Genomic DNA, 15,303 nt, shown 5'->3' with positions numbered 1-15,303 from the left:
GGCTCTGCCACTGATTATAGACAACATGACTTGATATGGATATTAACAATGAAGTAACTTCCAAGAGTCAGTTGTAAGCAGTGAGATAATGCATATAGAATGTTCACAGCAATACCTGGCATACAGTACAGAGTTATTAAATATTAATGCTATTATTAACACTGTTTTGTATATTTTCTAGTTGTTTGACATATAATAGTATTATCTTCCTGGCTAAGTCATAAATTATATGACAGGGCAATATTTTATATATATTTTATATTCCTTCTGGTGTCTTACATAGCTCATAACAGACATTCAACAAATTTATGTTTCATCAACTGAGAAATGGCAAGAATGGTTACTTAACCAATTTGGGGTTTATAAAATCTTAGAACTGCTCCTCTAATCAGATTCTAACAATGAGTCCCAAGATAGTCTGTCCAAAGATTTCTTTTCTATTTAGGAAGTATCATTCTTTTTGGAAAGAAAACTAACCCAGCCTGAATCCTGTCCTCTTTGGAAATAGAAAGTTAAAAACAAATGAATATTATGTTAATGATTTCTGCAGCAGAAGAGAGGTGCTTTATTCTTCTGAAGTGATAAAGCAAAGACCCTAAAGGACATTAAAGGGTAACAAGCCTTCTATAGTCAGGGAAAACCAGGACTGTTCTTATTTTTCTACAACTAAAGTCAAACTTAGTTATCATTAGCTTTTTTCTTCTATGAAAGGAGACACAGACAATAACCAGAGAAGGAAACCCAGACTGATCCCAGGGCAAAGGTACTGAGGTTAATCAACACTCACAACGTGAATCCTTACACTAGGGATGAGATTTACCATAAATCTTCATTTTTGTGACAACATATCACTCTCCCCTTAATTCATTTTTTTTTTTTTAAGATTTTATTTGAGACAGAGAGCAAGCTCCTGCGAGCATGCACATGAGCATGGGAGCAGAGGGGAGGGGCAGAGGGAGAGGGAGAAGCAGACTCCCCACTGAGCAGGGAGCCCTACCTGGGGCTACATCCCAGGACTCCAGGATCATAACCTGAGCCACCCAGGCACCCCCTTAATTCATTTTCTATTTAAGAGGTCTAAAATTCCTCTTCTGGACTAGCAAAGAACAGAAGATGGAAGGAGGATTTTATGTTTCATTTAATGTTTTTAAGAATGGTCTGAATTTTCTGAATTTATATATGCATTACTTTTACTTTAAAAATATTTTTGGGGTGCCTGGGTGGCTCAGTCGGTTAAGCATCTGCCTTCAGCTCAGGTCATGATTTCTGGGTCCTGGGATGGAGCCCCGCATCAAGCTTCCTGCTCAGCAGGGAGTCCGCTTCTCTCTCTCCCCCTCTGCCCCTCCCCACTGTTCCTTCTCTCTCTCTCTCAAATAAACAAAATCTTCAAATATATATACATATTTTTATTTCTCTGAATTTAAAATTGACTAATTACATACATTTGTAATGTGTGTGTATATGTATACATATTCTCAGAAAGTAAAAAAAAAGTTAATTAGCTCCATTTGAACTCTAGGCTCTAATCCTTACACATTCCTTCAGGAATCCTCCTTCCTTCCCCGATCTTGCTTCAATTACTCCTCACCCCCTTCTTCGACAGCTCAGGAAATTGATGTACATTTGAGATAATGAAATAATCTCATTTCTTTTGGACAGTAAAGAAATATAAACTAAGTACCCTCCCTCACACGACCCCCTCGCCTTCTGCTAAGATTATTCTGGTGCTCTTTCATGAAAACAGGATTCATATTATATTCAAATGACGATAAGGAGGTATGCTTTAAGAAGAATATGTCAAAATTCATGAATTGAAAAAAAAAAAGAGTCCCCTTTTTGGAAATTAACAAGTTCTTACTGAGTCTTTATGTAGCAAGCACGCCCTCTACTGGATAAGATTACTTTTTCTTTTTTATTCCTTTTATTTATTTCCCTTGTGAATGAGAAGGAAAGGCAATTATTTGCCTCTTGAAACATATAATGAAGACTGTGAACTTCACCAGAAAGATTAACAGTATGCTTTGAACTCTAAAACACAGCACACTCAGTTTTATACAATATCTTTGCCCTTTTTTTTTTTTTTAAGATTTTATTTATTTATTTGAGAGAGACAGAGAATGAGAGAGTGAGCACATGAGGGGGGGAGGGTCAGAGGGAGAAGCAGACTCCTCACCGAGCAGGGAACCTGATGTGGGACTCGATCCCGGTACTCCAGGATCATGACCTGAGCCAAAGGCAGTCGCTTAACCAACAGAGCCACCCAGGCGCCCCTGCCCTCCTTCCTTTTCTACCTACTCAACACAGAACGATTTGTTTTGAATTGTCAGTCTAAATTGCCTCTGGATGGCTAACAAGCTCAAGTAAGAGAACTGGAACAGAACTGCTTTAGCCATTGTGCCTGTCAGCCATCTGCATTGGTCTCTATCACTAGAGATGGGGTAAATGAAGGAACACAAATCATAAAAATGTAAAGGAATGGACCCTGCTTGTGCAGCACATTTGACACATAACTACAAAAGTGCTTGTGTATGTAACATGTGTACGCGTGCATGTGTGCTTGATTATGAACAGGCTAGCAAACATTAAAAAGTGTATCAGCTCACACAGAGGAACTATTAGAGCTAATGTGGACCTAAATAAGGATTTGGTAGGTAGCTGATTATTAAATAAATAAAATCAAGAGTTTATAAAAGCAAGCAGTTAGAAAATGTAATAAAATCTCATGCACAATAGCAGAGAAATATTTAGTTTTGAAGAAAACCACACTTTACTAAGGTAGAATATTAAGAAGGGTTGAATAAAAAAAAAAGAAGGCTTTGAATAAATGGAAAGACATACTATAGGACGATAGTATTTTAAGAGTGCCCAACACTCCAATTAAAATATAAATTTAACACAATTCCAATGGAAATTTCTAACAGATTTTTAAAAAAGAAAAATTAATCAGTCATTATGAAGAATTGTAGGAACAGCCAAGAAAAGTTTTATTTTGGTTTAGAGACTGAAGAGTTAAACATAAATGTGAAGATGAGTTCTCCTTGTAATAACATAACAAATTATATTTTATAATAAAATGTTTATTTTGCTGTTCAGCTTTAAGTTATTTTTTTTCACTTCTGCATGAGTTAGTTTTTGATTTAGAGCTGCAATGTCCAAGGTCACTACCACATGTGGCTACACAGCATTGAAATATGGCCAGTCCAAACTGAGATGAGCTCTAAATGTAAAATAAAATCTACAACAGAGTTCAAAGACTTGGTACCCAAAAAAGAAGTATAGTATCTCATCATTAATTTTTTTCACTGGTTACACATTATAACATTTTGAATTTATTCAGTACATAAATAGTTTACCAGAATTTCACCTGTTTCTTTTGACCTTCTTAATGTGACTACTCGAAAATTTTAAATTACACATGTGGTTCACATTATATTTCTACTGTTCTCAAATACACCAAATAAGATCTATCAAATGGGACAAAAATATCTCTCACATATACAAACTACTAAGTATGCAAAGTAAAAGAAAAAAACAGTGGTAATTCTCCAGTTTATGAAAATAGCTGAAATGTACAAATGATTTAAGGGATGATGGAATCCGTAAACAGAAGCTAACAGGTTTCATCCTAGTCATATACAGAATAACCATTATTTATTAATGGTTTCAACTGTTCAAGAGTAAACCCAGGTTCCTCAAAAAGATAAACACAGAATTACCATATGATCCGGCTATTCCACTCTTAGATATACACTCAAAGGAACTGAAAGCAAGCACTTGAACAGATCCTTATATGTCAGTGTTCATTCCCCCCAAAATTATTCACAAATAGTGAAAAGGTGGAAATCACCCAAGTGTCCATCAACAGACGAATGGATATTCAAAATGTGGTGCATACATATAATGGAGTATTATTCAACCAGAAAAAGGAAAGAAGCTCTGATATAGGCTACAACATGAATGAACCTTGAAAACACCATGCTATGTGAAATAAGTGTGACATAAAACAAATATTGTATTATTCCATTTATATGAAATCTAGAAGAGGCAAAATCATAGACACAGAAAGCAGATTAGAGGTTACTTGAAGGGAAGGGGGAAGAGAGTTATGAAGAGGTACAGGGTTTCTATGTGGGTGATGAAGAAGGTTTCGGAAATACTGATGGTGCCACTGAAGTGACCACTTAAATCAGTTAAAGTAGCAAATGTTACATTATATATGTTTTACTACAACTTAACAAAATTAATAACCTATTGAATTCTACGCCTTAAATGGTTATGGTATGTGTATTCTCTCAAAAAGCTGTTAAAAAAAAGTACCCCCAAACTGGTAACGCGCATACGCTCCTGTTATCTGTCTGACCTCGAGCAAGTGCCTACAACCTGCACTACTTCCTTTTCTCTTCCATCACAACACTGTCATTAGGCTGCTATGAGGATTAAATGACCTAAAATTTGTAAACTAGTATGCACTATGTAATTGCTTGTTAAATAAAACAGGCTCCAGAGTCATGTGCCAAATGTCTGTTTTTACAGACAAAAAAGGTAAACCCAAATGTTCATAACTTCAGATTTTCAAAATTCATGAATGAATCTTGGAAAACTGCTACAGTCATGTGCAGAAAGCTATCCTGTAGCTCATTACCCACCAACCTCGTTTCAACTTACTTTGCTGTTCCCTACTCATTGCCCCATGCAGGGTAAGCCTCCTGAAGGGTTTAAGACTTCACTGTTTTCTGTAAATACACCTCCCAGCTCCCCAACTCTTGAAATTAGTGATGGCAATAAAAATTTTTTATAAGAGTTGGTACAAGTTTGGGTAAGCATATGGTTAAACAGGACTGTATGGTGATGAAATATAATGAGGATGAATTCTGGAAACTGTTTCAGTCATTTTAAAAATAGCTTTATCAATTATTTTAGCTCTGAATGTATGTGCTCATTAGGGTCTAATTTTAGTTTAAGACAATACCTGTGTTTAAAATCTTGGCTCAGCCCTTTACTCAGGAGCTCTGTGTCCCTGGGCTAGTTACTTTGTCCCCTTTGGTCTCAGTTATTCTATAAGTAAAATGGGGATGAAAACAATACTCACCAGAAAGAATTATTGCAGGATTCAATAAGCTAATATTTGGAGACACTTAGAACAATGAGTTTAGTTCAGAGCTCAGTAAACATCAGCAATTATGATGAATGCAATTTTATGAAGAAAATGATATGCTACGAAGAGTAGCTTTTAATGTGAAGATTTTCAACAGTCCCATATATATTCCTTAGAACACTGAAGTGTTAATTTTGTGGTTTTTAATAATTAGTGTCTTTCATACATTCAAGGAGCAGCCCAACAAGGATACAATACAGTGAAACAGATTTGGCTAGTGACTGAATACTTCACAGAAGATACATGTATCTGACCCTTGGAATACCATTTCCTATACTACTGTCTGACTTAACATACCTAGCCAAACAAGCGAGTTTTCAGTATTTTCATCTAATGTTCTCCTAAAAGACAGTCTGATGAAAAAAAAAAAGGCACATATTGTACCTTCCAGCTCATTATGTATTTCATACCATACATATATATACTTACTTTTACATAATTAAGTTCGAAAATGTGGCTGTATCTGGTTTCCTATAAGCTGGCCTTACAAATCATTACAATTCATTTCCTTTGATGACTAAAAAATTTTAGTTACTTACCAAATTTTCTCTTTCAATCCTTTGTTGTTCCCTCTGTCTGTTGAGGGCACTATGATATAACTTAGGGGGATGAACAATCGATCTTCTAGGAACCGTACTTTTGTTTCCTGATTTTTCAGCCTGTCTTGACAGTTCTTTCAAAAGCCTCTGATTTTCCCTATCAATCTGTCTCACTTCCTCTCTTGTGAAAGAGTAGTTTTTCCTTGGTGCTACCGAAGGCTGATCAAAGTGATGTTTTTGTGGTCCTTTTTTATCTAATTGCAGAAATGCTAAAGAAGTGAACAAGAAAAGGAAAAATGACTAAACAAGGAGCACAGCAACATGGTGGTGCATACTGATGCTTAACTCTTAAAAATGGAAACTATATTAATTCATGAAAAGGCATGTATGAAATAGTGTTAATGACATCCAGACTACAATTATGTAGAAAGAAATTCAGAGGCAGCTTAGAATTTTACTTTCTACTAGATTCTTTGGGAATAAAAGCTATACACTGAATGGTGAAAATATTTTAATAAGAAATGTAAATGGTATGAGTTCTAAGACAGGTATAATTTATGGAAAATGCCCTTGTCATGTCCATTTTATGTTTCCATAAGGCAGCTTCATAGCTGGGGAGGTTAGAAAACTCTGGTTGAGTGCATCAACACACAATACTTCAACTTAGACAGTTTTTGTTAGTTGGAGGGCATACTTAAAATATAAAATGTTCTCAGCCAATGGCTGATGGAAATAAGGGTTAAAAACTGGCAAAAACAAATCCAGAATATTCTAAAACTTTCAACTTAATCTGAAAATACTCTATGGTCTTAATATTAACATTAAAACAAATACTTCTACAGTAAAAGTCAAACATTTTATTCCTAAGTAAACATAAGCCAAAATGAATACATCATATAAAAATTAAAAAAATATTTTGCATACTGTTATCAAATGAAATTTTATTAACATGCTTAATTTTTAAAATTTCTGTAACAATTTTCTGTAAGTCACAATTACTAAACATTTGTTAAAAGTTTTTAAAAATATTAAGCTTGCTGAATGTTTCAGCTTAACTCTGTACTAAAAATGAGTATATCAGATTAACTAGAACGTTTACAATATTTTTTTAAAGTAACTATTATTTGTTTTTACTTGAGTACCTTTAATTCTTTTACTTGCTCAGCATTTTACACTGTTAAAAGCAGAGGGCTATAAGGGGAAGAGACTTTTTTAACCCCAAATTTTAAAATGTGACTGGTGTAGAAAAGTCAAATCATTTGAACAAGGTCAAAAGAACTGGAAGTCTACCTCCCTATGTTTAAACCAAAGACTATCAAAGATTACAGAAACTTAAAAAAAAAAAGATAAAAACAGTGGCTTTCTGATAGGAAAAATGAGAGAATTAATGGTTGGTAATTTGTTGAAAATCATACCAAGTTAATGGCAAAACCTGAAGAACACATTTAGAAAGATACAGATACACTGTACATAATTCAATTATCTCGCTTCCGAGAAATGCACATTTTGTAGACTTTAATAAGGTTTCTAGATTAATTTAGCCACATATGAAAGCCTTTAAAATTGAATTTTAAAGAGAATTAAAAGCTATTTTCCTAATGGCATTTAAAAAAAGTTTTTAGGGGCACCTGGTGGCTCAGTGGGTTAAGCGTCTGCCTTCAGCTCAGGTCATGATCCCAGGGTCTCGAGCCCCATGTCGGGCTCCCTGCTCTGCGGGGAGCCTGCTTCTCCCTCTCCTCCCCACTTGTTCTCTCTCTTGCTATCTCTGTCACCGTCTCTCTCTCTCTCTCTAATAAATAAAATCTAAAAAATAAAAAAGTTTTTAGAAGTAAAATAAGGCAACAGCAAAAATATAAATAAAGGAAGTTCAATCTAATTCATTTAAAAAATAAAACTCTAACTTTCCATGATGGAAAAAGCATATATGGAATACTACTTATATAAGTAGTATATACTGATATCTGATATATATCAGATATCACTATTACATTTTTCTAAAGTGGTTATATGCTTTAGTATGAGGCAACCTCAAATACTTGGTCCATTATTTTTTCAATTAAGATCTAAATAAAATTTTTAACTTGAATAAACTTTCAAGAATACATTTATATAAATATGTACATATATATTTAAACTCACATATTTAAGAAACATTGTTTTTTTCCTAATTTTCTTTAATGAAACAATTTTTTTCCAATTCTTTATAGTATTTCAATAACATGCCCATCATCACTAGATCCACTTACTGAGTCAGTCATCTAACACAAATCACTCACTAGAGGCATGAGCTTTACTTTCACCTAGGCTGACACACAGCATTTAAAAAATTTACGTTATGCTATCATTGGAAATTTTATTCCAAGCTATATTAAGTCCTTATTCATATATTAGTTCTTAAAAAAAAAACCCATCCTACACATCACCTTGGGACCTTTCTAGCCTTAGAAGACGATCACCGTGGTAGCCTTAGACCTAGAAGCTGGCTAATCCTTTCTGTGAAGCTAATCCTATGGTCATTTCAAGACAGATTTAAAAGAAACACTAAGGCTGCTTCAAAGATTATCTGATTCCTTAAAAATACTGATCTATATACACAGACACATTTTTTTAAGGGCTTACATTTTAATAGGGATGAATCAGTTTTGGAACCTAAGCTGTTTGCCAAGCTGAAGTCATAGGTTGTGAAATAATTTTACCTTCTGGAATCATATTTCTTATTGTTACTCTAAATAGAAACGTAAGGAATTTTTTTAAAATGTGAATTTTTGCCTATCTTAAAAATTTTGATGTCAACTTTAGTTAACCTGAAATACACTAAATTGAACCACAAAAAATGAGACATCTCAGACCTTTACTGATGCTACAGCCTTTGTTTTCCGGTGGCCCAAAATATCAAATGCCTATTGTATTTATAGGTTAAAAACTGCATATGAAGCCTTTATTAAGTGCTCCACTCCTGAAGAGGATAGTAATGTTCTGTGTGGCCAAATATTTGGACTTATTCTGAACGTAAGGCATTTCAGTGTTCTTAGTTTTTTAAGTTAACTCTTTTCACAGCCATGTGGAGAGTAAAAAATAATTTCTGTCTTCCTTTTCAAGTATTTCTGGATAAGGGATTCAAAAAAACTAAAACTGTTTTTGTTTGTAATATAAAATATGGAATTGATCTTTCCGAGGTCAGAGATGATTGTTTTTGCTATATACTTTTATACATTATTTTCTTATCAAACTAGTTAACAAGTATTTTTATATGTTTGTAAGCAAATATGCTTTCACAGCATACCTTGTGTATATGTAAAGATAAGTATTTAATTCTCACTGTTCACTTTTAACTGACAAAGGAAAAAAAAACAGTGAAAACTACAGAAACTGTGGTAGAACTTTACTTGCCGTTCTGGTCCTGGTGGCGCCCACCTCTGGCCAATCACGTACCTGCTCGAGAAACCTTCTCCATAGATTACAACAGGATGAGAATCTGAAGTCACTTTTGATACCCCGTACTAGGTATTGGCTGTTACATCAAGTAGTAACTGTAAAACTTTTAATTGACAATTAGTATAACTGTGGATGGCTTCTGACTGTTTTTAATTCTGTGGATTGTGTTTAAACAATTCAAAAGTATGTTCCTGATTGTGAGATACTAAGTGGTATCGCACAGTTGTCACTTTATTGAATGTGTACAACAGTCCCATGAAGTTGATAAAGCGTACCCCTGTATAGCTTCAGGTGCTAGAATTAAAATTGATCTGTTATCACACACACACACACAAAATCCATCCTGTAGGCATATTCATGATCCCTATAAAAAACAAAACAAAAAAACCAATGGTATGTTATTTTTTAAAGGTTTAAAGAAAAAATCCAACACTTGTAGTTAAGAGGTCACAATTCAAGGAATAATCAAATTTACTACATTTCTTTGTCTTCTTTATGAACAACTTGTCAGATGAGAAATTCTGGGACATTCTTCCTGTCCCCCTTCCTTTGAATCTGGGCAGGCTTGTGACTGTGCGGACCAAAATGATACAGCCCAAAATGTGACTTTCAAGGCTAGGCAAAGGAGGAGATGCAGTCCCCCACCACCCTCCCACCTTGTTTGCTGGAATACTTGTGCTTGGGGTCCTGAGCCACCCTCTTTGTCTGACTAGCCTGAGGCTGCCATGTTGTGAGGAACTCAAACCACATAAAGGGGCCATGTGTAGGCATTATGATCCTAGTTTTCTGAGTCATCCTAGGTTGCTGCTTTACACATCTAAGTTTTGTGTTATCAGAGCAATAGTAACTAATACAAAATCTGGTTAACAAAAACCTAAAATACATGGTACTAGCTTTGAGACTGGTGGCAGTAGGGAGCTGGAAGGGTCTGGAGGAGATGGTCAATGTAGAGGATGAAGTGGCAGAATTTTAGCAAAACTGTTGGCCCTGGTGACAAGGAAAATGGGGGAAATACCTGCCACTGGTGGATTTGGCTAAGTAGATTCCCATGAAGGATGCTGAAAGGATCAATGGTTTATTTTATCCAAAATAATGAAAGAGAGAGATAAGCTAAAAGAAAAAAAAAAGGGAACCGATCAATTTTTAGTCAAAATATAGAGAGAATACAAAAGAACTAGGACTTAGGTGGCTCAAAAACGTATCTACTACTCCTTACTAATCTCTCCTGGCAGAAGACTGTCCAAATATTCAAAGAGCTGACTGAGGAACCATGAGTGAGGAGGTTTAGCTGCACCTGGACCAGATTTAGACTCTGGAAGGGCAAGGTGGGGCATGGTGGGGGAGTGGGATCTTTGGAAAGGGGGAATGTGTTTGTGCATCCGAAGGAAATGTAAATCAATGTGTGGCCACAGGTTTGAGAGGTTTTGAAACCTATCCATAAACTTGACAGTCCTCCCATTAGGATGGAGGGTATGTGTCCCTCCCTCTTAAATTTGGTAAGGTTTATAACTGTTTAATACAATACAGGAGAAATGATGCTATGTGACTGGCATGGTCACATTCTGAGACTAGGTCATAAAAGGTGATGAGGTTTTTGCCTTGTTTCCTTGAATACTGTACTTGGAGCCCTGAGTCACCATGTTAAGAAATCCAGCTGCATTGAGGCTGCCATATGTGAAGAAGCCAGGAAACACGGAGAGCCGCGTGTGGGCCCTCTGCTCAGCAGTTCTGGTCTTTTAAGTCTCGCAATCCCAGACACCTGACATGTCAATAAACCAGCGCCCAGAGGACTCCAGTCCCTACTGTCAAGTCACCCCCCACTTCTGAATCTCTCCACACCCCAAGTGTTGGGGTGATTTGTTTTGTAGTAATAGTAACTGGCATTTTATCACTTAAAAAAAATACTGTGTAACAGACAAAATACCTGTGGACCATGTTCAGCCCATACACAGGCAGTTAATTCTGGTGTGTAGGATATAATTATCAGTCTTCCACAGTGATTATGGCTTTGCCCATTTCACGATCTAATTATGTTTTGCTTTTTATCACACATTTCAAATCAGTGGCTGGTCAATCATTTTGGTAGATTTGGTCAGCTTATTAATGTAAAACACTTCTTTGTCCCTTTCGTGCTTTTCCCATCTTGAATTCTATTTTGTAAACTATTAGAATCGATACTTCCATTTTCTCCTCTTTATTTTCATTCCCCTAGTTTAGGAGTATAATAGTATAATTTAAAATGTTTGGATTGGATTTAAATTCTTAAAGATGCTCTGATGGTATCTTCTGGTAAGTTAAAACCATCTACTTTCACTGTTTGATCTCTTTCTACAATCTTCCTTTTTTAAAATGCTTTTTTGTGGGGCGCCTGGGTGGCTCAGTTGTTAAGCGTCTGCCTTCAGCTCAGGTCATGATCCAGGGTCCTGGGCCAAGCCCCGCATCGGGCTCCCTGCTCCATGGAAGCCTGCTTCTCCCTCTCCCACTCCCCCTGCTTGTGTTCCCTCTCTTGCTGTGTCTCTGTCAAATAAATAAATAAAATCTTAAAAAAAAAATAAAAATAGGTTAGGAGAGCCAACCTGGTGATTTAGAGGGTCAGAACTTTCAGTACCAACCATCTTCCTACCCCACTTCCGGGCCTGGGAGAGGAAAGGGGCAGGAGGTTGAATCAGTTACCAATGGCAGTGATTTAATGAATCATGCCTATGTAATTAAGCCTCCTTAAAGACTCAGAAGGACAGGGCTCAGAGAACTTCTGGGTTGGTGAACACGTGGATATTTGTGGAAAATGGTGCCCTTTGAGAGGGCATGGAAACTTGGAGGTCTCTTCCCATACCTTGCCCTATGCATCTCTTCCATCTGGCTGTTCCTGAGTTATATCTTTTTATAATAAGCCGGTGATCCAGTAAGTAAAATGTTTCTCTGAGTTCTTTGAGCTGATCTGGCAAATTAGTTGAACTTCTGATTTATAGCCAGTGAGTGGGAAGTACAGGTAACAATCTGGGCTAGCGACTGGTGTCGGAAGTGGTTGGGGGCAGTGAACCTTTAACCTGTGAAACCAATTATCTCCAGATAGTATCAAAATTGAGTTGAATTATTGAATGCGTTGTTGGATTGGTGGGGGGCACCTCCCTCCGCACACAGTGGAATTGGACCTCTATTTAAAAGACCTAGAGGCTTCTTCAACAATTGGTTCCATATACAACTAGCATTCCTATTTTTCCCACACTAAAAAATTTTTTTCTGCAAATCTTTAAGAACTCTACTTTTTTTAAGTGCCTCAGATGATTTAATTTAGATTAACAAGCCAGTTATTGCAGGTCAATTAAGTGCCATTTTATGATTTAAAACCTATTTATTCAGATTAACAACTATTAAGTGGTTTTATCACACCTCTTTTTGGTTAATACTATTTAAAACTATTTTTCAGTCATTTAAAACATCATTTCACATCCATAGATTTAAAAGATTTAAAATAAATCTTTTAAAGTCAAGATGATCTGTTTTTTAAAAAAAATCTAGGGGCGCCTGGGTGGCTCAGTCATTAAGAGTCTGCCTTCGGCTCAGGTCATGATCCCAGGGTCCAGGGACTGAGCCCCGCATTGGGCTCCCTGCTCAGCGGGAAGCCTGCTTCCCCCTCTCCCACTCCCCCTGCTCGTGTTCCCTTTCTCGCTGTGTCTCTATCAAATAAATAAAAATCTTTAAAAAATAAATAAAAATAAAATGCTTTTTTATTTTTTCCCATTTTTACCCCTTTAGGAAGACTATGTTAATTTTTTTCTCTCTAATACACAGCAAATGATATATTCTAATTCTGTCCTCCTAGAAGTTCTTAAATTTCTTGGTCTCAGAACCCTCCAAAGAATGTTTATGTGAGTCACATTTATCAATATTTACCATGTTAGAAATAAAAAAAACTTTAAAGATATTAATTCATCTGAAAATAATAAACCAATATTAGGTTAACATCATTCTTTTATAAAAAACAAATGAAGTTAGTAAGGAGAGTGTCAGAGTTTAACAATTTTGCAAATATTTTATTTTTTTAAAATTTTTTATTGTTATGTTAATCACCATATATTACATCATTTGTTTTTGATGTAGTGTTCCACGATTCATTATTTTAAAGCCTGGCTTAATAGAAGACAGGGGGATGCTCATATCTGCTTCTGCATTCACTGCAGCGTGCTGTCATTGTAGTATAGCCCATGGAAAATCCACTATGCACAGGTGACAGGAGAACGTAAAAGGCAAATCATGCCTTAGTTTTGCAGTGAAAATAGTGTTGTCCTTGCAGCTCTTCTCTAAAATCACTGAGCTCTGTTTCAAGTTTATGTTCTTCATCTGTGAGTCTGGTGCCTCCCTGTTGATTTTAGCTTTTCTCAAAGGTTGATTAACACTTGGTAGTGAGTTGAGGATATCTGACATTTCCTACTTCCCTATCTGAATCCTGTCTGCTGCAGTCTGCCAGTAAAGGGCTAAGACGTGCCACCAGGGAGGATGGGTAGGAGCCAATCCCAGGACAGGCAGCTTCTTCCTTACGGGGTAAAACAAGGTCCATACCTTCCCCTTGAGTAAGGCACTTTGCTACATTCCATCCTATGTTGGTGTCAGTTTAGCAATAAGTTTAACCACTTTCTTTACTCATCAGTGTTTCCTTAATCCAATTTCTTTCTCTTATATTAGTTTTTCTTCTCAGAATACATCTCTAATGATATATCTAATTATTTCTTACAGAATCTAGGTAGTAAAATTTGAGGTGGTGCATTTCTAAAATTTAGTGTCCATTTTGCCCTCAAGTTTCTTCCTAAACTGACCTAATTTTACCTATACAAAGAATGAAACATACCTTCAAATCTAGTCATGTCAATTTATTCACTGTTCTCCAAATATCAGACTCATGCCATAGCCCAAAATATGAACTTCTGTTTACTCCACTACTCCATTTTTAAAACATCCTCTCTGCCTGTCTATTCAATGCTTTATAGCTCAAGGCCAAAGAACCAATTACAACCACACCTTTTCAACATTTATATAGCAAAAGGAAGCTTGGGTGGGAGTAGGAAGTCCCCCAAATCAGCCATGTTATTGAGCTAAAAGAGGCTGAAATATTTAGAAATTCTACTAAATTTTCAAGATCTACTTTAAAGTCAGATATCAGATAAATAAAGTCAAATATCTGATAATGCTGGCCTACACTAATCTTCCCTTCTAACAGTTCTCACAGAACCCCAGAGCCCCAAATTTAGAATAAACCTTAGCAACCTGTATCAACTGCCTCACTCTACAAATGAAGAAATTGGGGCACAGAATAGTTATTGCTTGTCTATGGTCACATGGATAACACTCAGAAGCCAAAAGTCTTCTGATTCCACTTCTAGAATTTTGTTCACCTCATTATGTAAGTAACCGAGTTCAATACTGTTTCCTATTCTCTGGCCTATAATAGGGATACTTGATTTTACATTCTTTGATTAACCTTTGTTTCACAGGCTTAATATTTTATAGTTCAAATTTACAAACTTGTTAAGACGTTATTTTTTTTTTAAGATTTTATTTATTTATTTGACAGAGAGAGACACAGCAAGAGAGGGAACACAAGCAGGGGGAGGGGGAGAGGGAGAAGCAGTCTTCCCGCCGAGCCCAGTGCAGGGCTCGATCCCAGGACCCTGGGGCCATGACCTGAGCTAAAGGCAGATGCTTAACGACTGAGCCACCCAGGTGTCCCAGTTAAGATGTTATTTTAAACCAATAAATAACATTAACACTGTTAGCTGTACAGGCATCCCCCACTATCTGAATTCGGGCCCAATACTTTAATAACTAAATTTTTTATTCAAAACAATAAAACTATTTCAATGTATCTTTTCAGTTAAACTAGTGACAATGTTTAAAACTGAGAGGGTGCTGTGTTCCCACCTCAGCTGTTCTCTGATAGGATCACATCTTCTGCTCATAATTTGTGAGATGGGCTATGCACTATCACTATTGTCTTCTTCACGTTAAGTGGACAAGGTTGTGAGGAAATTAGCTGAGCCAAAGAGGCCTAGAACAGCCCATAGAAAAGAAGTTGAAAGTGATAAAGCATCTTGAAAAATGAGTGCAGAAAAGGAATAGCTTGGCCATGCACACATCTCCCTCTCACCAGGTCCAATAATTTAGTTTTATGAGGAAAAC

The 15,303-nt window shown here is 36.2% G+C and overlaps 1 protein-coding gene across 9 annotated transcripts in view; it reads right to left on the bottom strand.

The window, feature by feature from the left end:
* The window catches only part of CFAP97 (cilia and flagella associated protein 97), a 44,604-nt gene that overhangs the window by 7,780 nt on the left and 21,521 nt on the right, over positions 1-15,303 (bottom strand). For all 9 annotated transcript variants that reach the window (XR_003520738.1, XM_027598670.1, XM_027598675.2 and 6 more), the window contains one exon: positions 5,695-5,963. Coding sequence is in view for 8 of the 9 variants with exons in the window: in XM_027598670.1 (XP_027454471.1) it covers positions 5,695-5,963 (269 nt within the window). In the remaining variant the exon portion in view is untranslated. The remainder of the gene's footprint in view (positions 1-5,694; positions 5,964-15,303) is intronic.

The sequence above is a fragment of the Zalophus californianus genome, chromosome 2 (genome assembly GCF_009762305.2).
Source record: "Zalophus californianus isolate mZalCal1 chromosome 2, mZalCal1.pri.v2, whole genome shotgun sequence".
In the NCBI taxonomy this organism is placed as follows: domain Eukaryota; kingdom Metazoa; phylum Chordata; class Mammalia; order Carnivora; family Otariidae; genus Zalophus; species Zalophus californianus.
The sequence above is the reverse complement of the archived record's forward strand: the minus strand, read 5'-3'. Positions and strand labels throughout refer to the sequence as shown.